The following is a 24979-nucleotide window of genomic DNA, read 5'->3' on the forward strand; positions in this document are numbered from 1 at the left end:
ATTACTTATGATTTTCTTTCTTGGATGAACGTTGTTATCAGCTACTTCTAGAATTCACAAATCTCATTTCATTCTGCCTTTGCCATCACTAAACATGTATAGCCCCAGACTTCTGCTTTTCTCTGGGCCCTTCTCAGTGCAGAAAGGTATCCAGTGTCCTGAAGCAGGTGAGGATCCTCATCTGAACAAAATGATGGATTTGGGACATTCACCAGCTATTTAATATTTATGATAGTAGTAAGTTTTTTATTTGAAACAAAACTTTTAGGGCAATCCTATTAGAGTGGCATGAGCTGAGCACAGTTAGAAGAAAGCAGAACTGTTCTCCTATCCATCTTCCTGCAAGAGAGGTTTGTGATCTGAGAAATTTTTGCTTTACCAGTCTGTAAAATAGTTTCAGACAATATCGAATCATGCTTCTCTTTATTCAATTGGTTGTTCTTTATTCTTTCCTGTGGCTTGATATTGTAGTATTGCAGGTATTTTACTTACTTTTTTACTCTATTTGGTAGTAGAGCTTTACACAGTTACTCCTCTAATTAAATTTCATTTAGGATATGTGTCTTACTCCAAATATTTTTTCACTTGTTTTTGTGGAAATATAGTAGGGTTTCTGTGCTGCATTTTAGGTGATAAATAGGAAGCAAAGCCTTTGTTTGCTGCTACCACAAAGGTTTTGAGAAGGTAGAAAGGGTGGGGTTTTTACAGGAACAAAGTCTATTATGCATGCAGTTCACAGCCTGCAATCTGTGGGCTTGGAAACAGATAACAGGTTCTGAGTTGCTTGCAGAGAATATAGAGTAGTTCTGTGTTTCATAAAGTGGTAAAAAAGCTGCTGGGCATTTGCATTTAAATTTGTAATGAATTGCTGCTAGGTATAGAGTATCTTCTTGAAAGGTTATTTTCATAGGGGTGTTTTTCCGCTTTTTAAAGCTCTCTATTATTCTCTTCCTTTCTTTGATAGTGTACCAGTGGAGATGCTTCTAGTTATTTAGGTACTCTTTTAGATCTTGACAGACAGATATGTTTCCATTATCTCATACTCTTTGAAAGCAATACTGCATTTTGCCTGTTTATGCGATCCTGTATTGAGTAGAATTATATCCAGTTATACTTAACATTTCTGTAAAGGCACAAAAACCAAGGAGGAAGTGGACTGTTGTATCCAAGTTTTTTTCCCCCACCCTTCATAGAATTCCTATTTGGACATCTTTGTTTTGCATTAATACTTGGTAGTGTGTAATGTTGAGTTACTTCTCCATCTGAGAATGAGAGATGGTAATTTCCTTAAAGCTGGAAGATCTTTCAATTGTTGGTAAACTATTTACATCCTTCTCCTCTTCTGTGATAGTTTTGGTTTTCTTGCACAAGATCGGCTTCATCAAATTTGTCAAAAGCTTGATCGCTATTTTAAGTATGGTTTTGGGGATCCTGTGTTGTCTGCTAGCTCTGCAAACAAATAACCTCTGTTGTTAAAAGACAGGAAAATATCTATGGTAAATTATTTTTCCTTTGGAGTGTTTACCTATTTTGTCATTTGGTTTTGTTTAATAGCAGTGCAGAGGAATTGATAGATAAATTTGTCTGCCAGAAAATTCTTCTAGTTAAGGACAGGGGCAGGTGCAGGCTCTTAATTATAAGAGTGTTTTATTTTATATTGCTGCTGATTTTTCAGATGAATGCACTGGACACACTTGGTCAAACAGCGTTGCACAGGGCTGCGTTAGCAGGTCACTTGCAAACCTGCCGGCTGTTGCTGAGTTACGGCTCTGATCCCTCCATCATCTCTTTACAAGGCTTCACAGCAGCACAGATGGGAAATGAAGCAGTGCAACAGATTCTAAGTGGTGGGTAAAAATAAAGGATTGTGTATTTGAACTTCAGTTTCTCCCTTTACATCTTTGGATCTTATTTCTTTTTCATTGTAAGAGACTTGCAGTAGTTTTCTCATCTATCCCTGTGTGATACTTGTCAGAAAATAAATAAATACATAAATAAAAAGCCTTGCTCAGTTCAGTGACTTTGTGCAAATTGGGAAGAAAATAAACCTCTTGTAGATTTAAAGCATACTGCTATACAGGGAGGTTGTAGGAAGGTACATGTAGGGAGTTTGGGGGCTTTTTTGGTAGCAAGTTCCAAGGCAACTGGAATATTGCTGAGCATGTGGGAAACCTTTTTCCCTTCATCAGCCTCCCTGTTAAGTACTCCATACTTCAGCAGTCACAAGCAGAGTGTTACTGGCAGAAAAATACTGATACTTGCTAAGCTGTTTGGACTTTTACTTCAAATCTCTCACTTGTCCACCAGAGAAAGATTTTATTGTTAAAAGTGCTTTGGATACTGTGTAGATAACAATTTGTTTATATCCTCCATTGAAAAAGTGAATAGATGTTTAAAGAGGGTGCCACTTTTTTTCCTGTAAGTGCTTAAGGGTTTGCATCCTCTTACCCATGTTACATTTGAATTTTTGCAAGTACAGAGAAGAATAATTGCATCAGTAGCAACTACAGAGGAAGTAACTCACCTTACCGTGAGATGTGCAGGTAGTCAAGGATAGGCACATATCTAGATAGATGAGAAGACCTGTGGTTGCTAGAAACTCCATTTCCTCCAATGTTTTCAACTTTTTTGTCTTAGGATAAAAAAAAAAAAAAAAAAAAAAAGGCATTTTACACCAGTACAAGGAAGGACTGTTTTGAAGTCTACTCACTCCTGAGATGTAGCTGGTTACACAGATAGCATTACCTGTTTAAAATGTGTACATGAATGTATTTATGTGGATTGAGAGAGAAGAATGTCAGCTCTAGAGTCGAAAACTCACTGGTTTACACTGAAACTAAGAGTCCTTATTCAGCTGTTTTGTTGAACAACCCCAACTGCATTTTTACAGATTACAACAAACCAACTCCACCCCCCAAGTTTGAAAAATATGTTGAGCACAAGTTAATATAACTAAATTATCCTAAGTAATCCTAAACCATCTTTTTCCCTGTGTAGAAAGTACACCTGTGCGCACATCAGATGTGGATTATCGGTTGTTAGAAGCATCCAAAGCTGGAGACTTGGAAACTGTGAAGGTAGGTTTGAGCAATTCATGCTAATTTTCCACTTTGCATCACTGTGGAAGGCTTGTGGAAGCCTCTGCTATGACAGTCATGGATGTAGTGCCAAGTGAATGGTACATCATAAAAAATGTTGAAGTGCGTTTCTCTTGAGTTTTTGGTTGTTCATTTTACCAGTCCTTCACACAGCCATGTCTTTGGTGGACTCAGGTGTAGCCATAATTCTTTGAAGTGAACCCTGTGATGTGCAGAATCAGTTTAGTAGAAACAAACCTCATGTGCATGATTCAATCAGAAGGCAAGCAAACACTATTAACAGGTAGCAGACTTCTTATTTTAAGCCATCCTTAATCTGAAGGTGAAGGCTCAGGCCACAGACTCCCAACATCATAGGAAGGTTTGATATTGTCTTTCATTCTTGGTGTGTGGGCAAAACGGCCTGCAGATAGATGGTTCTGCATACATTCCTGCCTTGAGCTTCAGCATGACATATATTAATATTCAAACAGCAGCAGTTTTGTGCACCACAGCTCCTCTGACTGCTAAGCTCAATATTTCTAGATTTCAGAAGGCAGCATAGGCAGGAAATGGTAACATACCTGGAAAAAATTAAATGACCTTGAAACTGGTACTTGATGATGTAGAGGTTCTCCCTTTCTAATACCTTAAGAGCTTCTTCATACTGCTTCCATCATTTAAGTCTTGTTTATTATAGAGGTTCTTTCAGCCATAAATTTATTGTAGTTATTTTTTTAACTTTGTCTAAGTGGAAACAAATTTCCTGATATTTAACTTCTGAAAATTTGTATATGATAATAAATGGTTTGGGGTCTTTGGAGGTGGTAGTTTAGACTTTTTCTTTTGGGTTTGTTTGTTTGGTGTTTTGTTGTTGTTGTTTGGTTTTATGGAGTTTTTCTATTTGTTTGGTTTAGTTCTGTACTAGATATTGGCTGTTTTTGTCTTTGCAGCAACTTTGCAGCCCTCAGAATGTGAATTGTAGAGATCTGGAAGGCCGTCATTCAACACCACTGCACTTTGCTGCAGGATATAACCGTGTATCAGTGGTGGAGTATCTGTTGCACCATGGAGCAGATGTGCATGCCAAAGATAAAGGGTACATTGAATTCCATGAGATACTGTTTTCTGTTAGTGTGAGACTTATATCCTGCGTATTCATTTTGCTCAGGTCTCAGTAACCATCACGCTTTTCTCTTGAAAATTTTTCCCTTTCCTTTCTTCGTGTTCTGCTTCGTTCCTGTGCTGCAGGGAGATCCATAGACCATTGAGGCATACTTTGCTTTCTGGCAAAGCCACTGTCACGTACACTGTAGTGCATGATACTTCTCCCTTTTGCCCATTTTGGAGATTTTGTTGTGCTTAAAAGCAGCCTTTGACATGTTTTAGGTGATGTAAAATTTGTTTTGAATAGCATGGGGTAAAATGCTAGGATTATCTATGGTCATTTCCCTAATTCTATTAGTTAGCTTTTATTATTAAGTTAGTTATTTATTGAGTTAATATTCAGTTAAATTATATGAACCATTTTACAGGTTTTTGCATTAATTGCAAAGCAGTCATGTAGCATGATTATGTTTGATCTTTCACTCCAATATATTAGTTAAGGGTGGGGGATAATTAATTTCCCATACTGAATTTTCAGACTCTTCCTGAAAGAAATGTTTGGGTATCTTTCTTTATCTATCAGGTGTGCAGTGCTTACCTAATAACTGTACTTCAGACACTATAAAGTGTTATATCTTTTCTGAAATTTACACTCAGTACCCAGCTCAGAACAACAGTGAGTCTTGCAGTTTAGTTTTTGGCTGTTGAAGTTACATGCTTGTGGAAGCAGTAACACCTGGGCTTGCTAAGTATTTAAAAGTCTCATGGATGAGAACCGAGGGAGGATAATTAAGTTTAATTGATATTTTAATAGCAGAAAAATAAACCCATGAGAACTGGAAAGACTGAAAGATACCAATAAAGTCTGGTGAAAGTGGGAGTTTTATCTACTGGAACTTTATAGGATTGCATATTGGATTTTATTCTCTTTAGCTGTTAATACTTTCTCTTTGATTAGTGGCTTAGTACCCCTGCACAACGCCTGTTCTTATGGACACTACGAAGTGGCTGAACTCCTAGTGAGGCACGGTGCTTCTGTCAATGTGGCAGACCTGTGGAAATTCACTCCTCTACATGAAGCAGCAGCAAAAGGAAAATATGAAATCTGCAAACTGCTTTTAAAGGTATGTGTTGGAGTTCTCAGATGTGTATTTGTTCTGGTTTTAGCTAGGGTAAAGTTAATTTCTTCTCAGTAGCTGTTAAAGTGCTGTGTTTTGGGGTGGGGGGACAGAGGGAGGAGTTGAGAAGGTGGTGCTTAATTTCCATCTGAGCTTAAAGTACAACAGTCCTTAAATTCATGTATGTTTATTTTTCTGAGGATTAATTAATGCAAATAGCAGTCAGTGAGTTCTTATGGTATCTTTGAATCAATTTTCATCTGACCATTTTCAGATGGTTTCTTGTGTGATGCCATTCACTTACAAAGAATCATCAGTACAGGTACTCTTTGGAGCACATGTATTAATACTATTAGCCAAGCAGGACAAGACTCTCAAACTGGAAAAAACAGTGTAGAAATACAAAACTCCCACCTTGTCCTATGCATCCCTTTCTGGAACAGTTACTGCATTTAAGTAAATTTTGTTAATACTTATGCAAATGTGTTACAGAGCAATAACTGAAGGTGGGTCCTAAATGGTGTTTGGTATGAGAGAAGTTTAAAACTGTTATGTTAATGTATAATTTATCAAGCTTCTGGAGAAAATGCATATTAATATACTGTGGCATAAATATTCATAATAGTTAGTGGAAGAACCTGTAAAAAGCATGAGGTAATGCAGAGATGTTTCCAGTGAGAAACATGAGTCTGAGAAACTTCTTAACATAAGGTCATATCCTGTCGTGGGAGGATGAGAGGGTGCTAGAGTAGAATTTCTTGTCAATCCTATTTCCTGGTTTCAGCCTTGCCTACTTATGTCCCTCTGAAGCACAACATTTAATATAGGAGTAAGTCAGAATATGGATAGTCTTAAAATAATGAGGATCTTCCCCAGCAACCTTTCATTTGCTGCTGCAAAGCCCTGCTATTTCCCTCCTACCTTGTTTATTATTCTGAAAAATTAGTTAGTTTGAAACACATCTACAGCTGGAACCAGAAGATATAAGCACAGTGTTGATTATAGACACTGGAGGTCTCTGGCCTTTTCTGATCATTCCACTGGGAACTTAGCCATATTTTGTGTGCAAAGGATCCTGAGTGGATGTGCAACGGGAAATAGAAAAGTGCTGAAATTTATTTTTTTTAAATCACTCTTGCACAAGAGCTAAAATATGCCCCTAAGGTGATAGATTTGTAAAGGCTCTGGGTGTCTGTGGAGATGTGCTCACACTGCAGTTTGCACCGGCTTTCTCCTCTGCGTCTCTTATGCCAGCTGGCAGTGTTGTCAGTTCTGCTGAGTTGTGTATGTTGAGCTTGAATCCTCCTGACTTGTGCTCCTTCTCTCGTGGTCTGCTTGAAGAAGGAAACAAAAATATACTGGCATTTTGGAGACACTGTCTTTTTTCATCACCTTTCTTTAAAATTACCACCTTCATTTGTTTCTATGCCTTGGAAGGAGTCTCAGAAGACACTGCCTCTTCATTTAGATACTTTTTCTGGAGCATATTTGAATACTTGCAATTTTGAAGAGATTAAATTGAGGGATTTAAGGTCATATATTGGAGAAGTCATTGCAGTTTAAAGGGCTTTGTGCAAAGAGTACTCTTTTCCTAAAAGAACCACAGATGTGGAACTGATTCTGTGTAATAAATACTCTGTCCCTTTCTGTTCCTTGCTGTTTATCCTTTACACCCTGAGCATAGTTGTGCTGCTTCCAAATACAAGGCAGTTAATTCCTTCAGTTCTCCACGTTCCCAGCTCATTCCCTGTGGCTCACACTGACACAGATTTGCCAGCATGTCCAGTGGGAAATGGTAGGGCAGACTTGTTGCCAGGGGTTGGACCACTTGTTTGATTATTCCAGAGAGGCCAGTCAGGGAATACAGTGCCAGCAGCTGCCTCTGCCTTATCTATCTTTGTTTTTTTCCACTGCTGCTGAGAGTGAACAGGGAAGGAGCTGTCCTCCCACAAAAGTGAATGTGGACATGACTCACACCATATGCTCTGTATAGTTGTATGTTCCCCTTCTCATCTCCCGATGCTCCAGTACTGTGTTCTTATCACTGCCTGATCTGCTTGTTTTACCAGCACAGATATACTCCAGCAGTCATCCACCTCCACTTGTCCACCAGAATTTTTTCTTCACTGCATTTGAGGACCTGTAAACTGCTTAAGATGGTGCTGTTATCTATGGGAATGTGTAGAGAAGAGTATTTTTCTAATTCCCTTCTGAAACAAGTGCCTTTTAGTAGCAGGGTGGCATTTAGTCAAACTTGGAGCCTGGCTTTGCTAGCTCAGAAATTTGTGCTGAGGAAATACCTCTGCCAGCCATTTGATTCCTGCCAGTTTTCAGGAGAAGGGGAGGACTGGCAGCAAAGTACTTGCAGTTGGCTTTTCTTCAGTCCCTGCTGTGACAGTAGGAAGTAGCTATATGCAGGACATGGTTCTGAACGTACTTCAGTTGCAAGCAGAGCAGTGGCAGCTCTTGCAGAGGATTACCATTCTTGCCTGTGGAGTTGAGATTCATACAGCTGTTTCAGACTAGTGCTGTTAGACCTCAGCCTCCCAAATTTATTCTCATGTGCAGTTACTTCATGACAGTAGGCCAGCAAATCTCCTGCCTTCTATCTTGTTCCATGAAATAGCTACACACTTATGTTCACTGCTCTGCTCATGATTGTGACAGTAGCATTTGGCTTTGCTCTTTGCAGCATGGAGCTGATCCAACGAAGAAGAATCGAGATGGGAACACTCCTCTAGATTTGGTGAAAGAAGGGGACACAGATATCCAGGACTTACTGCGAGGAGACGCTGCCTTGCTAGATGCTGCCAAGAAGGGGTGCCTGGCACGAGTGCAGAAGTTATGTACTCAAGAAAATATCAATTGCAGAGACACCCAGGGAAGAAATTCAACACCGCTACACCTTGCAGGTGGGTGACTCACCAGGTTTTGTGGTATATTTGTGGCTTGTATGTTTGTGGTAGGGCTACAGATATCCTTCAAGCAGGACTGGTATAGGAAGAGTTCTGCAGAGAACTGTCTTGTACAAGAGTTAAACGTGGCATCTGTATTTCTGGAGGTAATACAGTTACTAGGGAAGAGGAACTTTTGCAGTTGAAAAATTGCCTTAGCCTTTCTGTCTAATGTTTTTCTTTAGTTTAACCGTCCTAATACCAGATTTCTTTTCCTGTGCTTTTCTACAGCTGGTTACAACAATTTGGAAGTAGCTGAATACCTTCTTGAGCATGGTGCTGATGTTAATGCCCAGGACAAAGGAGGATTAATCCCCCTACACAATGCAGCATCCTATGGGGTAGGTGCAGGCATTCTTGCCGTAAGTAGACCAGCAAGGAACTCCTTGAAGTCATATCCAAAGCTAGATGTATTGCAGCTGTCTTCCTGTGAAAATAGTTCCAGTTTTGATGGTGTGAAATATTTGTTGGGCTAAGTTGCTGAATCCTGTTTGCAGTCCTACAGATCTAAATAAGACACAGGTTCAGGTGTGCTGTAGCAGTTAAAGGCTGCAGTTTGGAAAGATCGCTACAACATAGCTTTTAGGCAAGCAGATGCATAGGATTGAACACGGTTAGGTTTGGAGTGACATTTGAAACAAAAAGGAGCTCAAGTTGTCTCTGAAAGACTTAGATGGAAGAAAGAGAAAAATACCAGGGGATCGTGGGCAGGTGATGATAGGGAAGTGGAAGTCTGTTGCAGCTGGTGTCTGGTGGGAAGCTACTGCTACAGGGTTGAAGGGCTACTGAGTTCATAATATGATTGGCCTTCAGGGCAAGCCATCTGCTGCAGTGGGGGTGCAGTGGCAGATTGAAGCCATTTTGGATGAGGCAGGCCCTTCTTCCTCCATATAGAAGGGAGCATCTGTGTACCGGTTGCACAGATGCCTGGTGGATTCCTTATAAGCAGTTGTTAGCTGTGGATGAGGTGAGGAAGAAATCTTGTGCAAGTAATTGTACAGAGACAGTGCTTGAGAAGCTCCTAGCAGTGTGCTTGCAGTCACACAGAAGACATTAAGCTCAAAAAGTTGTAGTGTTTTTTGATGGTCTCATGATATGCTTTGTCTGTTACTACCTGGCCTGGTACAAGACCAGCAAAATCTGGAAGAGATGACCATAATAGAGCCACGAGTTGAAATAAAAAGTACAGTCTTCACCTTGTTTTTAAGAAGAGCGTGAATGAGACTCGTTCTACATAATTTGCATTGGTTCTTTAGGTCAGTCTGTGTTCCCATTGTCCTAAAGAGCAAAAACTCCCAATCCGGATGAAATATTAGAAATGCAACACAGAATTCTTTTATGTTACTGGGTCCTAATACCAAGCAATATTGTTTATCATATACTTATTGCTGTAAGTATTAATTCTGAGGATGTTGCTTAGATCTAGAGATAAATTCTGTTGCAAAGATCATGTTCTGGCATGGGAAACTAAAACACACATAACACATGAAACCAAAGCTTCCATTACTGGCTCAGATAAATGTTAGAAATTCATTTGAGCTGATTATCACTTCTAAAATTCATAATGCCAACCTAATTACTTTCTCTAAGAAGAGTTAACTAGGCAGCGTTCAGTGCTTTTCCATCAGCTTATTTAGTTAAGAGTTGCTGTATATCTTTCCTGTGGCATCCCACACTTCTCTCTGAGCTGTCATCAGCCTGTTTAGATCTCTGTGATGGGAGGTAGAGAGATGAGTACTGGTTTCACAGGTTCATAGCTGGCAGGTTTCATAGGCTCTGCCTGTTCCTCACAAAGTATCTTCAGTTCTCCCATCCAGTACTTCATACTGTGTGACCCTCAATAGGTCTTCCTGCAACAGAAAAATCACAGTAACAACAATTGCTTTAAAAGTTTGAAAGTTGCAGAGAGGAAAAATAATTCTCCAGTATTTTCAAACCACACTTGTTCTGAAAGCACACTGTTTTGTGAGAGCTACAAAGAGTCATTTAATTGCCATTGAGGGGAAAAATGAAATCCACTGGCAAGTGTTTGTGCTTCTGCTTTAGTGTTTCAGTGTTTCATGCTCCTACCCACTCATTTGGACTATATGCTTTTTTATTTCTTAGCTGTATTGCACAAAAAACCCCTACTAGTCGGAGGCAGGCAAAAATTTCATTTGCCAGTTTTCCATTCTCTTTTTACTTGGGAGACTCTAAGGATAGGATATTGTTGGAAGTGTAGGGTTATAAGTTCATTTACTTTTATAGCCCATGTAAAACAGTTGTCCCTTATGACACTCATAATGCATTTTATCAATTACAACTTTCATAAAATGTGATTGAAGAAAGAATTAATCTGTGTTGGCACAGATACGTTCAAAGTCTTGCAAGAAATTGCAAGAAAGAAAGTACAACAATGGAGCCTTCTATGTACAGACGGTACATGTTCTTCTGTGTACAGACAGTAGCACAACACGTTGATCTTTAAAGCTTCTAGTGTTGTATCACAAATGTTGCAGCCCTGTAAATTTTAGTTCAAATTTGTCCCTAAATATTTTTTTTAATGCAGGATCAAGTATCATGTCTGCTTCTGCAGCTGACACAAACTTCATGCTGTGTACTTGGGGTGATTTGACAGAAATATAATTCTGTGCCTGACCCCAGTAATTAATGTACTGGTGAATGATCTGGTAGTGCACAGATCCAGATGACTGTGGAGCTGCAATATAAACTGGCACCTGAAGAAATGTGCTGCTGCATAGACACAGAAGGCAGAAGGAGTTAAAGGAAAGAGAAACTACAGGGGTCTCTAGGCACTGTTACCTCCAGCATGAAAAAGGACATATATGTTTTACCAGTGTCATGTTGATTAAGATGTTCTTGTTTTCCAGCATGTGGATATAGCAGCACTCTTGATCAAATACAATACATGTGTAAATGCAACAGATAAATGGGCATTCACACCATTGCATGAAGCTGCACAAAAAGGAAGGACACAGCTCTGTGCTCTGCTATTAGCTCATGGAGCAGATCCAACCATGAAGAATCAAGAGGGTCAGACACCACTAGACCTGGCAACAGTAAGTTCATGTTAGCATGCCAGCCGCAGTCTGCTCTTTAGGATTTGTTCTGCATGTTAAATTCCTTTCTCTAGTTCCATGACATCGGGGGTCCTCAGCTTTCATTGTGCTGAGGTGGAGAGAGAAGAGCATCTCCAGAATGCCTGTGTGTGATCTTTTTACTCATCAGTGCAGGCATTTTCCTTTGGCTGAGGTCTTAACGTGACTTGTGATTCAAGGTTTGCTTCTGCTTAAGGATTTAATCCTGGGATCAATATCTCGTTTCCAGAAATAAAACTTTATGAAATGTCTCTGATGATGGTCAATCTGTATACTGTTGATGATCATTTCTTTGAACCTAGGAGGAACACCAGATGGGCCTTTAGAGAAATGGGATCATTTAGAGGATGAGTATGCTCGGTGCCTCCACATTACCTCAGTCCTTTTTTTTTTTTAATAACTCCAAAACAACATTCTGAAATTTGTAGGTGGCTGTCAAACTTTTTCTGAAAATGACATATGTAAATGTTCTTATTAGTGGTGGCTGCTTGAAAAGCCTAATAAATTTACATGAACATGTATGTCCCAGGTTAACCAATCTTGATGGAATAGATCACGCATCCAGATTGGGTGCTGTGTCTAGTTACATTGCGAGTATCTTTTAAGGTCATTGATTTATTTATGAACAGTTCAAGAAATATCCCCCAGAGTAATCTGATCTTTAGAAAACTTCCTTTGTGATGAAGGATATGAAAATTGTTTAGTTTCTCTGAGGGAAAATAAGGATGTCTTGTTCTGTTCTACAAGAACTTGCAAGGGGGAAATTCTAAAAGATGAGGGTCTGTCTTTATTTAGTCAGTAAAGGCTAAATCAAATTGTTAGCTAAGTTCATACTTCTCCTGAGCTCATGTCTTTTTTTTTCCTATTCTAACACTATGAGATGTGATTTTAGCAAAGGCAGTGGTAGTCTTTCCATTGAAACCTTGTTCCAGTGCAGAGTGCTTCAGATGAAGTTGAGCCTGACAGAGAAATTATGAGAAGGCATTTCCTGGCCTAGGTTCTGGAGGATTTCAGGTCAAGTTGCTGTATTGTTCTTCCTGGCTTTAACACCTATAAAGTCACTGTGTCAGAAAGGAAATTAGGTGTACCTTCTTACATATCTTTAAAAAATGGAGAGAACCCAATTCACCTATGTCTGAGCAGTGAATCAAAATGTTCTTGCAACCATGAATTCCCCTGTAACAACAGTTGGCAGTTTTCTTTCTAATGGGGACGAGACCAATCAATTAAAACAAATGAAAATGAAAATTATTTCCAGAAATTGGTGGCTTGTGATAGTAGGAGACCTTATGTTGGATGTTCTTTCTGTTTTCCAGGCTGACGATATCCGAGCTTTGCTGATAGATGCGATGCCTCCAGAAGCTTTGCCTACATGCTTCAAACCTCAAGCTACTGTTGTTAGTGCCTCCGTGATCTCACCAGCATCCACACCGTCCTGCCTCTCTGCTGCCAGCAGTATAGATAACCTCACTGGGCCACTGGCAGAACTAGCCGTAGGAGGGGCATCAAATGCTGGTGATGGAGCAGCAGGAACTGACAGGAAGGAAGGAGAAGGTGCATTTGCTGCTGGACAAGTTTACATTGCTAGAAATACAGTAGTTTAGTATCACAGCAGGCCTTGCTTTATCTGGAAAGCATTACCAACTAGCCAGAAAATACTGTGCAGCTTGAACGGTTACCTACATTTTTAAAGTGTCTGATGCTTGCTCTGTTTTCACATGGTCTGCTAGGAGCACTGTTGACTGTTCATCTGTGTTTGCTGTCAGTGATTAGGTCTGACTACAAAAGCAGATCCGATTAGGTACCCAGATGTTCGTTGTTGATTTTATAAAGAAAATCCAATAAGAATTATTTTGATCAAGGAATTATGATTGTGATGGTTGAGGGACTTTGCTAAGTCCTTTTAAACCTTCTAATTAGTGTCTGGTATCCATGCTTTAGGTCAGCATCTGGGTGCTCACATAGCAAAAATACACCCACCCTTCCTTTCCTTCTCTTAACAGTATGAGCCTGCATTTGTCAGAGATGGCTTATGCTTTTAATAGTTCATTCTGAAGAGGGAACAGCGATGAGCTTTACACAGAACTTTGACACAGTGGAAGTGGATTGTTTGTTACAGGCATAGACAAACTGTAAAAAGAATCAGAGTATGAAATTTTGAGAGAAAAAAAATCAGTGGTATTGATTATTTTTTTAAGTTGGTTGGTTTGGTTTGGCTGTTGTTAATTCGCATGCATAGGATATAAAGACTCATTTCTTCTCTTGTAGTTTCTGGTCTTGACATGAACATTACCCAGTTCCTAAAAAGCCTGGGTCTTGAACACCTTCGGGACATCTTTGAGACAGAACAGGTAAATGGCCAGCCTCATCTCTGTTTGTATGTTTAAGAGGTAAACTAACCTAATAAACTTGAGCAACATTTTCGTTTTGTAATTGAAAAAGTGAAAGAAAAAACTCCAACTTCACATCTACAGAAAAATAAGTATGCCCAAGTTTTCTTTCAGTTTTCTGCAAATGAGTTGCCAGATACATTACGGTAAAATTGAGAAACCTGTGTAATATCTACCAATGTGACTTGTATTCTGAACATTATGTTGGACCTTGTGAACTTTGAACGTGATGCATATAACAAAGTTAGGTTGGAATGTAACCTGCACTTGTCCTTCAGCAGTCTTGATAGCCAGCAGAACCTTTCACCACCTGTAGTGCTGCATGTGGTACTTTGGTTAGATCTAGGAAACCCTCCAGTTTGACTATATGCTGAAATAAGAATCTAGTTTGCAAGGGCATAGTCACATTAACTGGGTTTTGCAGGGCTAACAAGTTTCAAATGGCATTAAGAGGTAGGGGAAAAAACTCTGCGATTTATCAATATTTCACAATATAGGAAAGGAGTACAACTAATGTAACAGTTTCTCAACCTTACATTATGTTTTAGAGCAGAAGTACCTGTAATGTATTTGTAGACTCTTTTTATGTACCGTTTCTTAAATTTAAGATATTACAGTTAAATAAATTTGTTTGCATGGATTCATGATGGAAGTGAAAGGTACAAGTGCAAGAGACTGGATGTGATTATTATTTTTTCCTCTAGCCTCTGCTGCTAATCCTTTATTGAGGGATCAGGAAAAAAAAGGTTTGAAATGTAATGTATTGCTTACAGAAGTTCCAACTATTTCTGTGAAATATTCTAGGAGATATCTCTCCAAAGTTAAAATATCACATAATTTTTTCCCCTCTTGTATATGAAGCATAAGCTCTTTAATTTTGAACTGTTTTAATTAAGAAGGAAACCAACCTCAAACCTACCTATACTCTTCTCATATTTCTCGTCTTATTATTTTTCACACCTTCCTGTTGCCTTGCTGGTTTTACTCTACTTTTGCTTCCTTAACTCCTAACCTGTTTTAAGATTTTTCCTGGCTAATAAGATTTAATAATGCAAATCGGATTCACTATATTCATCATTTTGAAACCATTTCAGTACTCTTGTAAGTTTCTTTACAGTAAAAACAAGCTCATCTTCTTTAAGCTTATTGTTTTAAGCTGGTTTTTGCAAGCACTGCAGTAACTTTGTGTGCACTTTTTCACCTTGGCTCTACTTTCCTCCTGATGCTTTCTAGTATTTGGGTTTTTCTGTATTTTTTAATGTTCTGCTGCACATGATGAATGTCTGCAGTGGCTTTTCCACAACGATCCCAATGGGGTTGTTTTCTACTCAGTTGGACAGATGTTCAGTGTATCTGTTAGTTCCTTGCTTGAGATGCTTTCTTTTGAATTAATGATGTTCAGTTTGTAGTGGACAGAGTTTATACCTGCAATTCAAATTGTGCTAGTAATACAACTTCTTTTGAATCAAGTTCTACTGTTTCCCATTATTTGCTGAACTCCCCATTCTAGTTTAATGTGTAAATTCTCAAGTAGATTTTATGCAGTTATCTCCTCCAGTTGAAATATTTCTTGTTTTCATAAAATCACTGCAGTGCACAATTGATTTATAGTGCACAGTACTTCACTTAGCCTTTATCTCCTGTTCTTTCCAAAAACATTTTTTTGGCATCATGTTTTATTACCTTTTTGCTTCCACCATTAATCTCCACGACCTTGGAATTTAAAACCTTACCAGGTGATTGTAGATGTATTCATGTATTGCAACCAAATGAATAGTTGTATATGTCCTCACAACGTTAATTATTTCCAAAAATAGTGGAGTAGTTGAGCATGACTTAGCATAGCTGACCCACTGGTCTGATACACATGCAAGTGCACATGTGTATATAGATACATAGTAATAGCACACCATAACAAAGTTGATCTGAGAAAAACAACGTTTATTAGTAAGCTTATAGAATATTAATTTCTGCTTGTGTAGTGAAAATAATGAATTGCACAACACTGTGAAACTTTGAATGCTTCAAAAATACTCCCATATTTGTCCCAGCATTTCCTTGCATCTTCCTTCTACGTAAGTAAAAATGTTTGTGAGAACCTCTTATGAGAACCAGCTCTTGTTAATTACTGTAAGAAAAGTAAAAGTTTTGCACAGCTTCACTCTGTAGCAGCTGGGCACGGTCCTGTGTTAGGGAGAGGTTTGCCAGAAGGTGGCAGCAATTAGAAGTTGAAAAAAACCCATTAAACATATATATATGTATATATATATATATATATAAGGTCTTGGTTGCACCATGAATACAGTACATTTTCTTAAGTGATATGTCTCTAGCCTTGGAAGTTGGACCAGGTTTGGTGAGTGATTTTTGTGGTCTTTGCTCTTTCCAGATAACCCTGGATGTGTTGGCAGACATGGGGCATGAGGAGCTTAAAGAAATTGGGATCAATGCATATGGACACCGCCACAAATTAATAAAAGGTGTGGAGAGACTTCTAGGAGGGCAGCAAGGTAAATATGGCTCTTTTACTTGTTAGTCTAACTGTTGCATACAACAGGCTCCCAGAAGTCACCTTCTCTAAACGCAGGCATTGTCACCAGGACTTGAAAGAATCCAGATGCCAGGAAAGTGTATTTGCTGGCAGACCTGGTGGCTGAGTGGGTTGTGACAGGTAAAGAATATATAGGGGAGATAGAGGACCAAGTGATCGTTTGCCTTTCCATGAAATGGACACCCCTGAGGCAGCCTTGGAAGCTGTGCCTGTTTCTCAGGACCCTGTTTCACCCAGGCAGGAGCTATTGGACTGGTTTGCCCTATGTACCTACCCACAGGCCAGTTTTATCCTGAAGGGTTGACCTGATGGAGTTTTAGCTGCCCCACACTTGTGAGATGCTTCTGTTGAAAGCGGAAGCAATAAAGGGCAATTATGTCCCGCATGCATTTTTCTTCTCTCTCTTAAACCCTCTGCTGCTAACGAAAGGCCTTTCATCTTTTTGAGGCTGTGCTTCTGCCTTGTGTTTATTTTGCACTTCCTGCTGTGCTGGGATTGTTTAAGAAGAGTAATAATGGTAATGGATACAAATAGAGCTGGTATTGATTTTTCCTGTTGATTTTTGCTCCTTTTCATTCCTTCTCTTTGCAGGCACCAATCCTTATTTGACTTTCCACTGTGTGAGTCAGGGGACCATTCTCCTTGACCTTGCTCCTGATGATAAGGAGTATCAGTCCGTAGAAGAGGAGGTAATCCAAGTCCCTTTCTTAATGCTTCAGTGGCTGTATATTTCTCTTTGCATTTATAACCTGTCAGAGCTAAAGTGTGCAATACATTTTGAAAGTGATGAAATAGGCTTTGGTGTGTGAATTGCATAGAGATGACATGAAGTTTAGGCCTCTTCATTTGTCTTTTCACATAGAGCAATGATAGAAATTATTTTGCTGTGTCCTGCCAATTTTTTTAATGAGTGGTCTGTTCGCTCACTTAGTGTTATTACAATTTGTTGTCGTCATGTTTTGAATGTTGTCTCATAGGAAGAGTTTCCACAGCTTTCCCTAGAGAGGTGGACCTGCAAAAATCAAAAGCTGTTTATAAAGACCAAGAGATCAAGACCTTACAATTCTCTGGACATTTTCTGTGCTGAAGCTATTTCTGCAAGTGATCCAGCTTGTTTTCTCTTGTCTCAGTGGCTTGGTTAATCAGTAACCCAGATAAACAGCTCTTGGATAATCGAGAATTGACTGCAATTTTGCCTCCCACACACACATGCTCTTTTATTTAAGTAAACTACAAGCAGATACCATTTTGAAAGCAAAAATTGTAACAGAAAAGAGACTTCCTGAAGAATTGTATTTGGAAGAAACTCCATTTTACTGTGCATTTGCTATTTGTGTCATGTTCCTACACTATAGCACAGAAGTTCCTACACTATAGCACATTCTTTTTAAAAGTCTAGATATTTAGTATTTGTGCCAGTTAAACCAGGAATATTTTTTATTAGTAACTTCATAAACTAGAGTTCGTGCAAATCTTTTTTATAAACTTTTCCGACAGAAAGGGTCACTTGTCTGCCACAGTAAATTGGGATGTTTATTTGAACTGTTACTAAATATTGTTGCTGCAGCTATAAATACCTCTGGAAAAGGCACAATGAAACAATTAAAATTCTCAGGATCGGCTAACAACATAGGAAAATTTACAGTAGAGGCATTTTCCTATCACTAAGAAATGCAAACTAAATTCATTAAAATCACATTTGTTATTACTACAAAGTGATCCTTTCGTATATTCATTTTCAAAGATGGGTTTTTTTAATCTAAAGCAGATTTTCTAGTTGTATATAATTTGGATAGCAAGTGCCATTATTCTCCTCTTTCCTATGTAGCTTTTTATTACAAGACTGGATAATTGCATCATCAAACTTCTCTACCGTGGAACAGTATAGCATGTTGGGTGCTTGAGAAATTAAGGTGTACCTCAGTTTAAAACTGTCAGGGTTTTTTTACACATTTTAATTAATTTTCAGTCAAGATTGCCCGTTGTTGTCAGTGATATTCTGAGGCACTGCATGGACACCTTTGCCTTGCTCGCAAACTTTTGTGCTGAACATTCAGGTGTGTTCTTTTATGTAGATGCAAAGTACAATCCGGGAGCATCGGGATGGTGGAAATGCTGGTGGTATCTTCAATAGGTACAATGTCATCAGGGTAAGTTTCAAAACCTCGTAATTTTATGGCATAGGCTATGTTAGTATCTATGCCAGCAGGCAGAATTGGTTTAATGGATCACCCTTTTATATTTAAAGTTCTTTGTTGAAATAATATTCAGGAACAGAGTTAAAGCAGTTGCTAAATGCTAAAAATAGACTAAATGTGTGCTCTGCACATCAAATGAGGGAGAGTCCACTTGGACTCTTAAAAGAATCTGAAGAACTGATGTTGAAGGCAGAGGTGGTGAAGAATCTGACTCTTTCACAACCTGAATAAATTTCAGAGGTCTATAACTTCTGTATTTGACTTTGCAACTCAGATCTGGTTTTTTCTCAGTGTAGTCTTTTCTTATCTCTTTAAAGAAGATTTGGAGGGGATGAGGATGTATGAAAGGAGGATCATGACTTTTAATAAATGTTTCTATCTCCCTATACAATCTTCCATCTTGACACCTCCTTCTTTGCTTTTGCTAACTAGAAAAATATGTTTTCTAAGCCCTGGTATGTCAGAAAATAGAGTGTTGTCTTTCTGAGAGAAAGTACAGTTTCTGGTTGCTTTTTTGGGGGAGAAGGAAATAAGAGGAAATCAGAACAGAATTTGGTTTCTGAGCTCCAGGAAACCCATGGTGCCTATCTGTTTGAAAAGTAAACCTGTGCGGATCCTTTGCAACTTGATCCAGTAGATCATACATCCCAAAGTAAACTTTGCTTTCCATCCCACTCCCAGCCAAAGGTAAAGTTCTTTAGAGAAACCGCAGTAATATGAGCATGTAGCTAAAACAATTTCAACATAGATCAAACAGCACATCTCCTTATTTTTTCCTCAAAAGTTGTTTCTTTTCATAAAAAATAAACCTAAACTAGACAGCAAGTTTCAAAAAGCTAGACCAGATTGGTCAACAGAGCTCAAAGCAGAGAGGGAAGGAGTTTCAGACAGTTTCTAGCTCTTTATGGTGTTTCAGGCCTCGAGAGAAACAGCCTGAAAGTTGTCCTTAAATCTGGCAACTTAAGCTGCAATTTCACACTAGTTTTGACTGTTTGTAAGTGGTGCTACAGAGCTGTTTGAAAGACTTCAGCCTTGCGTGCAGAACAGGCTGGGGATTTCTTTGTACCCTTCTCATGTCTTGCCCTCAGTTTCCCTGTCGAATTTATGTGAACTCTGTGAAACTGTATTCCATTTCAATTCCAATTCAAGTATGGTTGGACTTATTGTACCCCTGCAGATTCAAAAGGTAGTGAACAAGAAGTTGCGGGAGAGATTCTGTCACAGGCAGAAGGAGGTCTCAGAGGAGAATCATAACCATCACAACGAGCGCATGTTGTTTCATGGTAAGGAAGTAGTGTCTCTTTGTACGTGTTGGAATTTAACAGAAAAACCCAAACCCTGCAAGGACCCACAGGCACTAGTAATGTTGCTGTGTCACCATCCTGCACAAATAACTATATATCTGCACTTGAAAGGCAGAGGGTGCGTTGGGCATGGGGGAGTCTGTATGGTTACTGCAATTCGAAAAGCTACACTAGATAAAAAAATACTTTTTGTTGTTGTTGTTATTTTAAGAAAAAGGAAGGATTTTTGCTAAGCTGTATCTTAGTCATTTCCAGTAAAACTGCTGGGTGGATGTTACATTGCTGTTAGAAAAACATGGTATCTTCTGAATGAGGAGAGCATCACACAGTAAAAGCGTTTTACCCTGGTGCTGATTTAGGCAAGCCATCAGGGAAAGGAATCAAAACCAGCCATGAGTTTCAGCAAGATTTCTTTAGAAGTGCTTACAAATGACAGTTGCCTGAAGGTCCTTCTGCCCTAGATTCTTCTATGATTCTGTATAGGAAATTGGTTTTGGGTATGGTTGTCTTAACATCTTGCCCCATCTTAACCAGTACTGACTGCTGGAGAAGGTGTGCGCTGACAAGATAAATTGCACTGAAATGTGAGTAGGGGGAAAGCCTTTTAATGAGATCTGTGAAATGAGTAAGATATGAGTCACACGTGGGATTTTGGTATATAATGATAAATCCCACACATCACTGCATCCTGCTGGTTATCGCCCCCTTCCAGCTGACTGAGCACGCTTTCTGGTATTTAATGGTCTATTTTAGGCAGATAAACTCCTCTTGTGACATGGAGTCCTGTATTACTATAAAACTTAACAAGTATATATCTTTTTGTGTCATTCTCTTCTAGGGTCTCCTTTTATAAATGCTATCATTCACAAAGGATTTGATGAAAGGCATGCATACATTGGAGGAATGTTTGGAGCTGGAATTTACTTTGCCGAAAACTCCTCAAAAAGCAACCAATATGTGTACGGAATAGGGGGAGGAACAGGCTGTCCCACACACAAAGACAGGTCCTGTTATATTTGCCACAGGTATGAGTCCAGCAGAGTTCCCCATATGTAATTCTGTCTGTCCTGGTTTTTACAATCCTGGCACAGGATGACTTGTAGGGAAAGAATGGCCTCTTGAGCTTGGTCATGCCAGGAAAAATGCAGTTTTCCATTTGTCAGGCTGAACAAAAAGGATATAAATGCAGCGAGTCCCACAGGAAGGTCAAAAATTACATCTAAGCATGCAGTGAGTATAAATCAAAGTGAGCTGTGGTCAGGAAAGAGGCTTGAAACAGCAAGTTTGAAAATGAAGAGTCAGGGAAAAACAGCAATTAAACTCCAGGCACTCTCAGAACAAAACTGCAGTGCAAAGTGGTGGTCAGCAGTACGGTGTTGTACTGTGGGTCACGTAATTTTGGAGGTAGCAAGCGGGACTTAATCAGTTGGTTTTTTTGGTACTGGAGTAGATCAGCGTGTTTCCAGCACTTTGACACCTCTCCATACCCTGCTGATAGACACACAGAGAGTTTCGGCTTCTTTCAACAGCTTTATTTAAAGTGAACTAGAACAGGCCTTCATGTGAGGGCTAAACAAAGTGTGTGTTTTCCCTTCTGTGTGTCATGAAAGATTTCTTGGGACAGGTTTTATACCATCTTAGAACTGATTTCTAAAAGTGTTTCTCTAGAAAGCCTTGAGAAATTAATTGTAACAAAATAAACTCAAAAGACTGAAATTATCCTGGAAGCATACAATTCCTAGTAAGATATTTGAAAAATTATGTTTTGTTTTTTCCTTTTAGACAAATGCTGTTCTGTAGAGTGACCCTTGGAAAATCCTTTCTTCAGTTCAGCACAATGAAAATGGCTCATGCCCCTCCAGGGCACCATTCTGTTATCGGCAGACCAAGCGTGAATGGACTTGCATACGCTGAATACGTTATCTATAGGGGAGAACAGGTATGTAAGTTAGTAAGGACTGGGCTTATGAGGGACAGAGCTTGGAGCTGGAGAGGGGATGTGACTGATTTCCAGACCCCAAGTGTGGTGTGATTAGGTGGTTGGTTAGATTTTTAATTTTTTCTTCATTTAAATGTGGAAATAAATTGTATCTAGCCAGCAAATGCTAGATACATCCACTGAACTGCTCTGATTTATAACATGCAGAATTCCCTGATTTCTCCTGTGGAGCACTGCTAGAGCCTATTAAGAATTGTAGTTTCTCTCAGTAGGCTCTCCTTCTCCCATTCCATTTCACTGCATTACTGCAGTATCGCAATCAAATGCACTTCTGGGGCTCTTGTACATCTTAAGGATTCTGGGTTTTTTACCTCTGTATTCCCAGCAGTGACAGAGACTACCCTTAAATGGCAGCTGGAGTAGCACAGCAATCTTCAGAAGCTGATATTTAATCTAAATAACTCAGCTAGACCCTGGCTCTAGAAAAGTGGTTTGCTTACTGTATTGGGTGACTCCAGGACCACTGGATGAAACTGAATAGCCACAAGTTTGGGGAGCCTGATGACATGCATCCCAGGGTCCTGAGGGAGTTGGCTGATGTTGTTGCCAAGCGACTTCCCATCATATTTGAAAAGTCATGGCCATCAGGCAAGGAAGCGAGCGACTGGCAAAAGGGAAACATCACTCCTATTTTAAAAAGGGAAGAAAAGTAGACCTGAGAAACTACAGACAAGTGAGTCTCATCCCTGTGCCTGGGAAGATCATGGAACATATCCTCATGGGAGCAGTGCTAAGGCACATACAAGACGAGGAGCTGATCCAAGACAGCCAACAGAGCTTCAGTAAGCACAGATCATGCCCGACCAATCTAGTGACCTTCTGTGATGGAGTGACTGCAATGGTTGACAAGGGAAGATGGACCAATGTCATCTACTTGTCCTGTCCCACGAGACATCCTTATCTCCAAGTTTGAAGGGTGGACTATTCTGTGGATAAGGATTTGGCAGGATGGAGCAGCCAGAGGGTTGTAATCAGTGGCTCTATGTCCAGGTCGAGGCTGGTGATGAGAGGTATCCTTCAGGGCTCTGTCTTGGGACCAGTGCTCTTTAGTATCTGTCAGTGACATAGACAGTGAGATCAAGTGCACCCTCAGCAGGTTTGCAGATAACATGAAGCTGAGCTGTGCAGTTGACACAACAGAAAGACAGGATGCCATCCAGAGGGACCTGGACATGTTTGAAAAGTGGGCCTACAAAAATTTCATGAGGTTCAACAAAGCCAAGTGCAAGGTGCTGCACTTAGCAATTGTAGGGCAATCCCAGATGTGAGTGCAGACTGGGAGATAACCTCGCTGAGTGCAGCCCTGCGGAGAAGGACATGAATGATCTGGTGACAAAAAGCTGTACATGAACCAACAATGTACGCTTGCATCCTAGAAAACCAACCACATCCTGGGCTGCATCAAAAGAGTCAAGGGCCAGCAGGTCAAGGGAGGTGATTCTCTCCCTGTACTCTGCCCTTGTGAGACCCTGCCTGGAGTGCTGTGGCCAACTCTGGAGTCCTCAGCATAGGAAGTTAGAGTGGGTCCAGAGGAGGGCCACAAAGATGATCAGAGGGATGGAGCACCTCCCCTGTGAGGAAAGGCCGAGAATGTTGGGATTGTTCAACCTGGAGAAGGCTGCAGGGGACCTTCCAGTACCTAAAGGGGGGTTATAAAAAAGAGAGAGAGCAACTTTTTATACAGGTACGGTGACAGAACATGGGGGAACAGTTTTAAACTAAAAGAGGGGATTTATGTTAGATGTTAGCAAGAAATTCTTTACTCAGAGGGTAGGGAGGCCCTAGAACAGGTTGCCCAGAGAAACTGTGGATGCTCCACTTGTGGAAGTATACAAGGCTAGGCTGGAGGGGCTTTGAACAACCTAGTCTAGTGGAAGGTGTCCCTGCCCATGACAGGAGGGTTGGAACTAGATGATCTTTAAAGATCCCTTCCACTCAAACCATTCTATGATTGTGTGATAAGATTATATAATCTTAAGGTCAGGTTCAAAGGAACCATTGGGAGATCTCCCTTGCCAGCCTCTTGTTCACACTGAATCCAGGCCAGATTGCTGAGAGCTTTCTTTGACCAGGCAGGTCTTGGAGGCCTCAGAGAATACTGTTTCACAGCCTCCTACAGCAGCTTGTTCCTTTGATTACTTATCCTCACAGTAAAATAATATGTTCTTTGTATGAAATAGAAATCTTCCCTGTCTTAATTAATCTCATTCTTGGACGGTGCATCTCAGAAAATCTGTTTTCTCCATTTCATATGTAATAGAAGACTGCCTTGAGGTCCCAAAAAGCCTTCTCTGAACTGAACAAGCCCATCTCCCTCAGCCTCTTCATGTTTATCCTGTGCTCTCTCCCCCTGACTATCTTATTGGTCCTTTGCTGAACTTGTCTCCAGCTTGTTGGCATCTTTCTTGTATTGGAGGGCCCAAAAGTTGTATGCAGTTTTCTAGATGTGGCCAAGTGGGTACTGAATAAACAGCAGTCACTGCTACATTGCTGCTGATGTCCCACAGGATGCTGGTAGCCTTTATTGCTGCCAGGACATGCTATTGATTCTGCTTTAGCTTGCTGTCACCCGAGGACCCCCAGCACCTTTTCAGCAGAGTGGCTTCCCATCCTGCAGTGTTACAAGGACTTCCTCCCAGGTGCATTTGCCTTTGCTGGCTTTCATGAAGCTTCTGTAGGCCCAGTCTCCTCTCAGCTGTCTAGGTTCCTCTGAATGGGGCTCTGCCCTCCAGCAACTTTAGCCTTGTTCTTGGACAAAACCGCCTACCAGCTGTCTCCAGAAAACACTGGACAGATGACTGGCTGGGTTATGTGCTTTGGGTAGGCCAACTGTTTTACTGCCTGTAAAGGAATTTGCAGGTCGCATGGCAAGTTAGTGAGCCTTTTGGGGTAAGACTCTCTGAGATTTTTGACTAACTTATGGGCATTGACTGATGTGTAGGATTAGCTAACAAGGAGAGTAACTCTGAATTTCTGTTACACACAGAATTTCTGGCAGTGCCTGCATGGAAGAAACATCTTCCTTTCTACTGGTATATTAACCAAAGTATTAACTACATTCAGCAGTTCCCACTTATTGCTGGTGAGGTTTGAAATCCACTTTTTCTTCTGCACGCTGTGAACATAGAGCTGGTTCTTGCACTGTCCTTTCTCAGACAGTGTTTAGTGAAATGCAGAAAAAAC

At 40.0% G+C, this 24979-nt stretch overlaps 1 protein-coding gene across 1 annotated transcript in view; it reads left to right on the forward strand.

Moving 5' to 3' along the window:
* TNKS (tankyrase) overlaps positions 1–24979 on the forward strand; it is a 136458-nt gene that overhangs the window by 105915 nt on the left and 5564 nt on the right. Inside the window, exons 12-26 of the mRNA XM_050338714.1 lie at positions 1676–1847; positions 2998–3077; positions 4031–4176; positions 5143–5308; positions 7995–8214; positions 8488–8597; positions 11127–11315; positions 12671–12908; positions 13623–13705; positions 16134–16254; positions 16887–16984; positions 18371–18445; positions 19671–19776; positions 20636–20822; positions 21580–21736. Coding sequence (XP_050194671.1) covers positions 1676–1847; positions 2998–3077; positions 4031–4176; positions 5143–5308; positions 7995–8214; positions 8488–8597; positions 11127–11315; positions 12671–12908; positions 13623–13705; positions 16134–16254; positions 16887–16984; positions 18371–18445; positions 19671–19776; positions 20636–20822; positions 21580–21736 — 2148 coding nt within the window. The remainder of the gene's footprint in view (positions 1–1675; positions 1848–2997; positions 3078–4030; positions 4177–5142; positions 5309–7994; positions 8215–8487; positions 8598–11126; positions 11316–12670; positions 12909–13622; positions 13706–16133; positions 16255–16886; positions 16985–18370; positions 18446–19670; positions 19777–20635; positions 20823–21579; positions 21737–24979) is intronic.

Source organism: Myiozetetes cayanensis, unplaced genomic scaffold, assembly GCF_022539395.1.
Source record: "Myiozetetes cayanensis isolate MyiCay16 unplaced genomic scaffold, myiCay2020 scf7, whole genome shotgun sequence".
Taxonomy (NCBI): domain Eukaryota; kingdom Metazoa; phylum Chordata; class Aves; order Passeriformes; family Tyrannidae; genus Myiozetetes; species Myiozetetes cayanensis.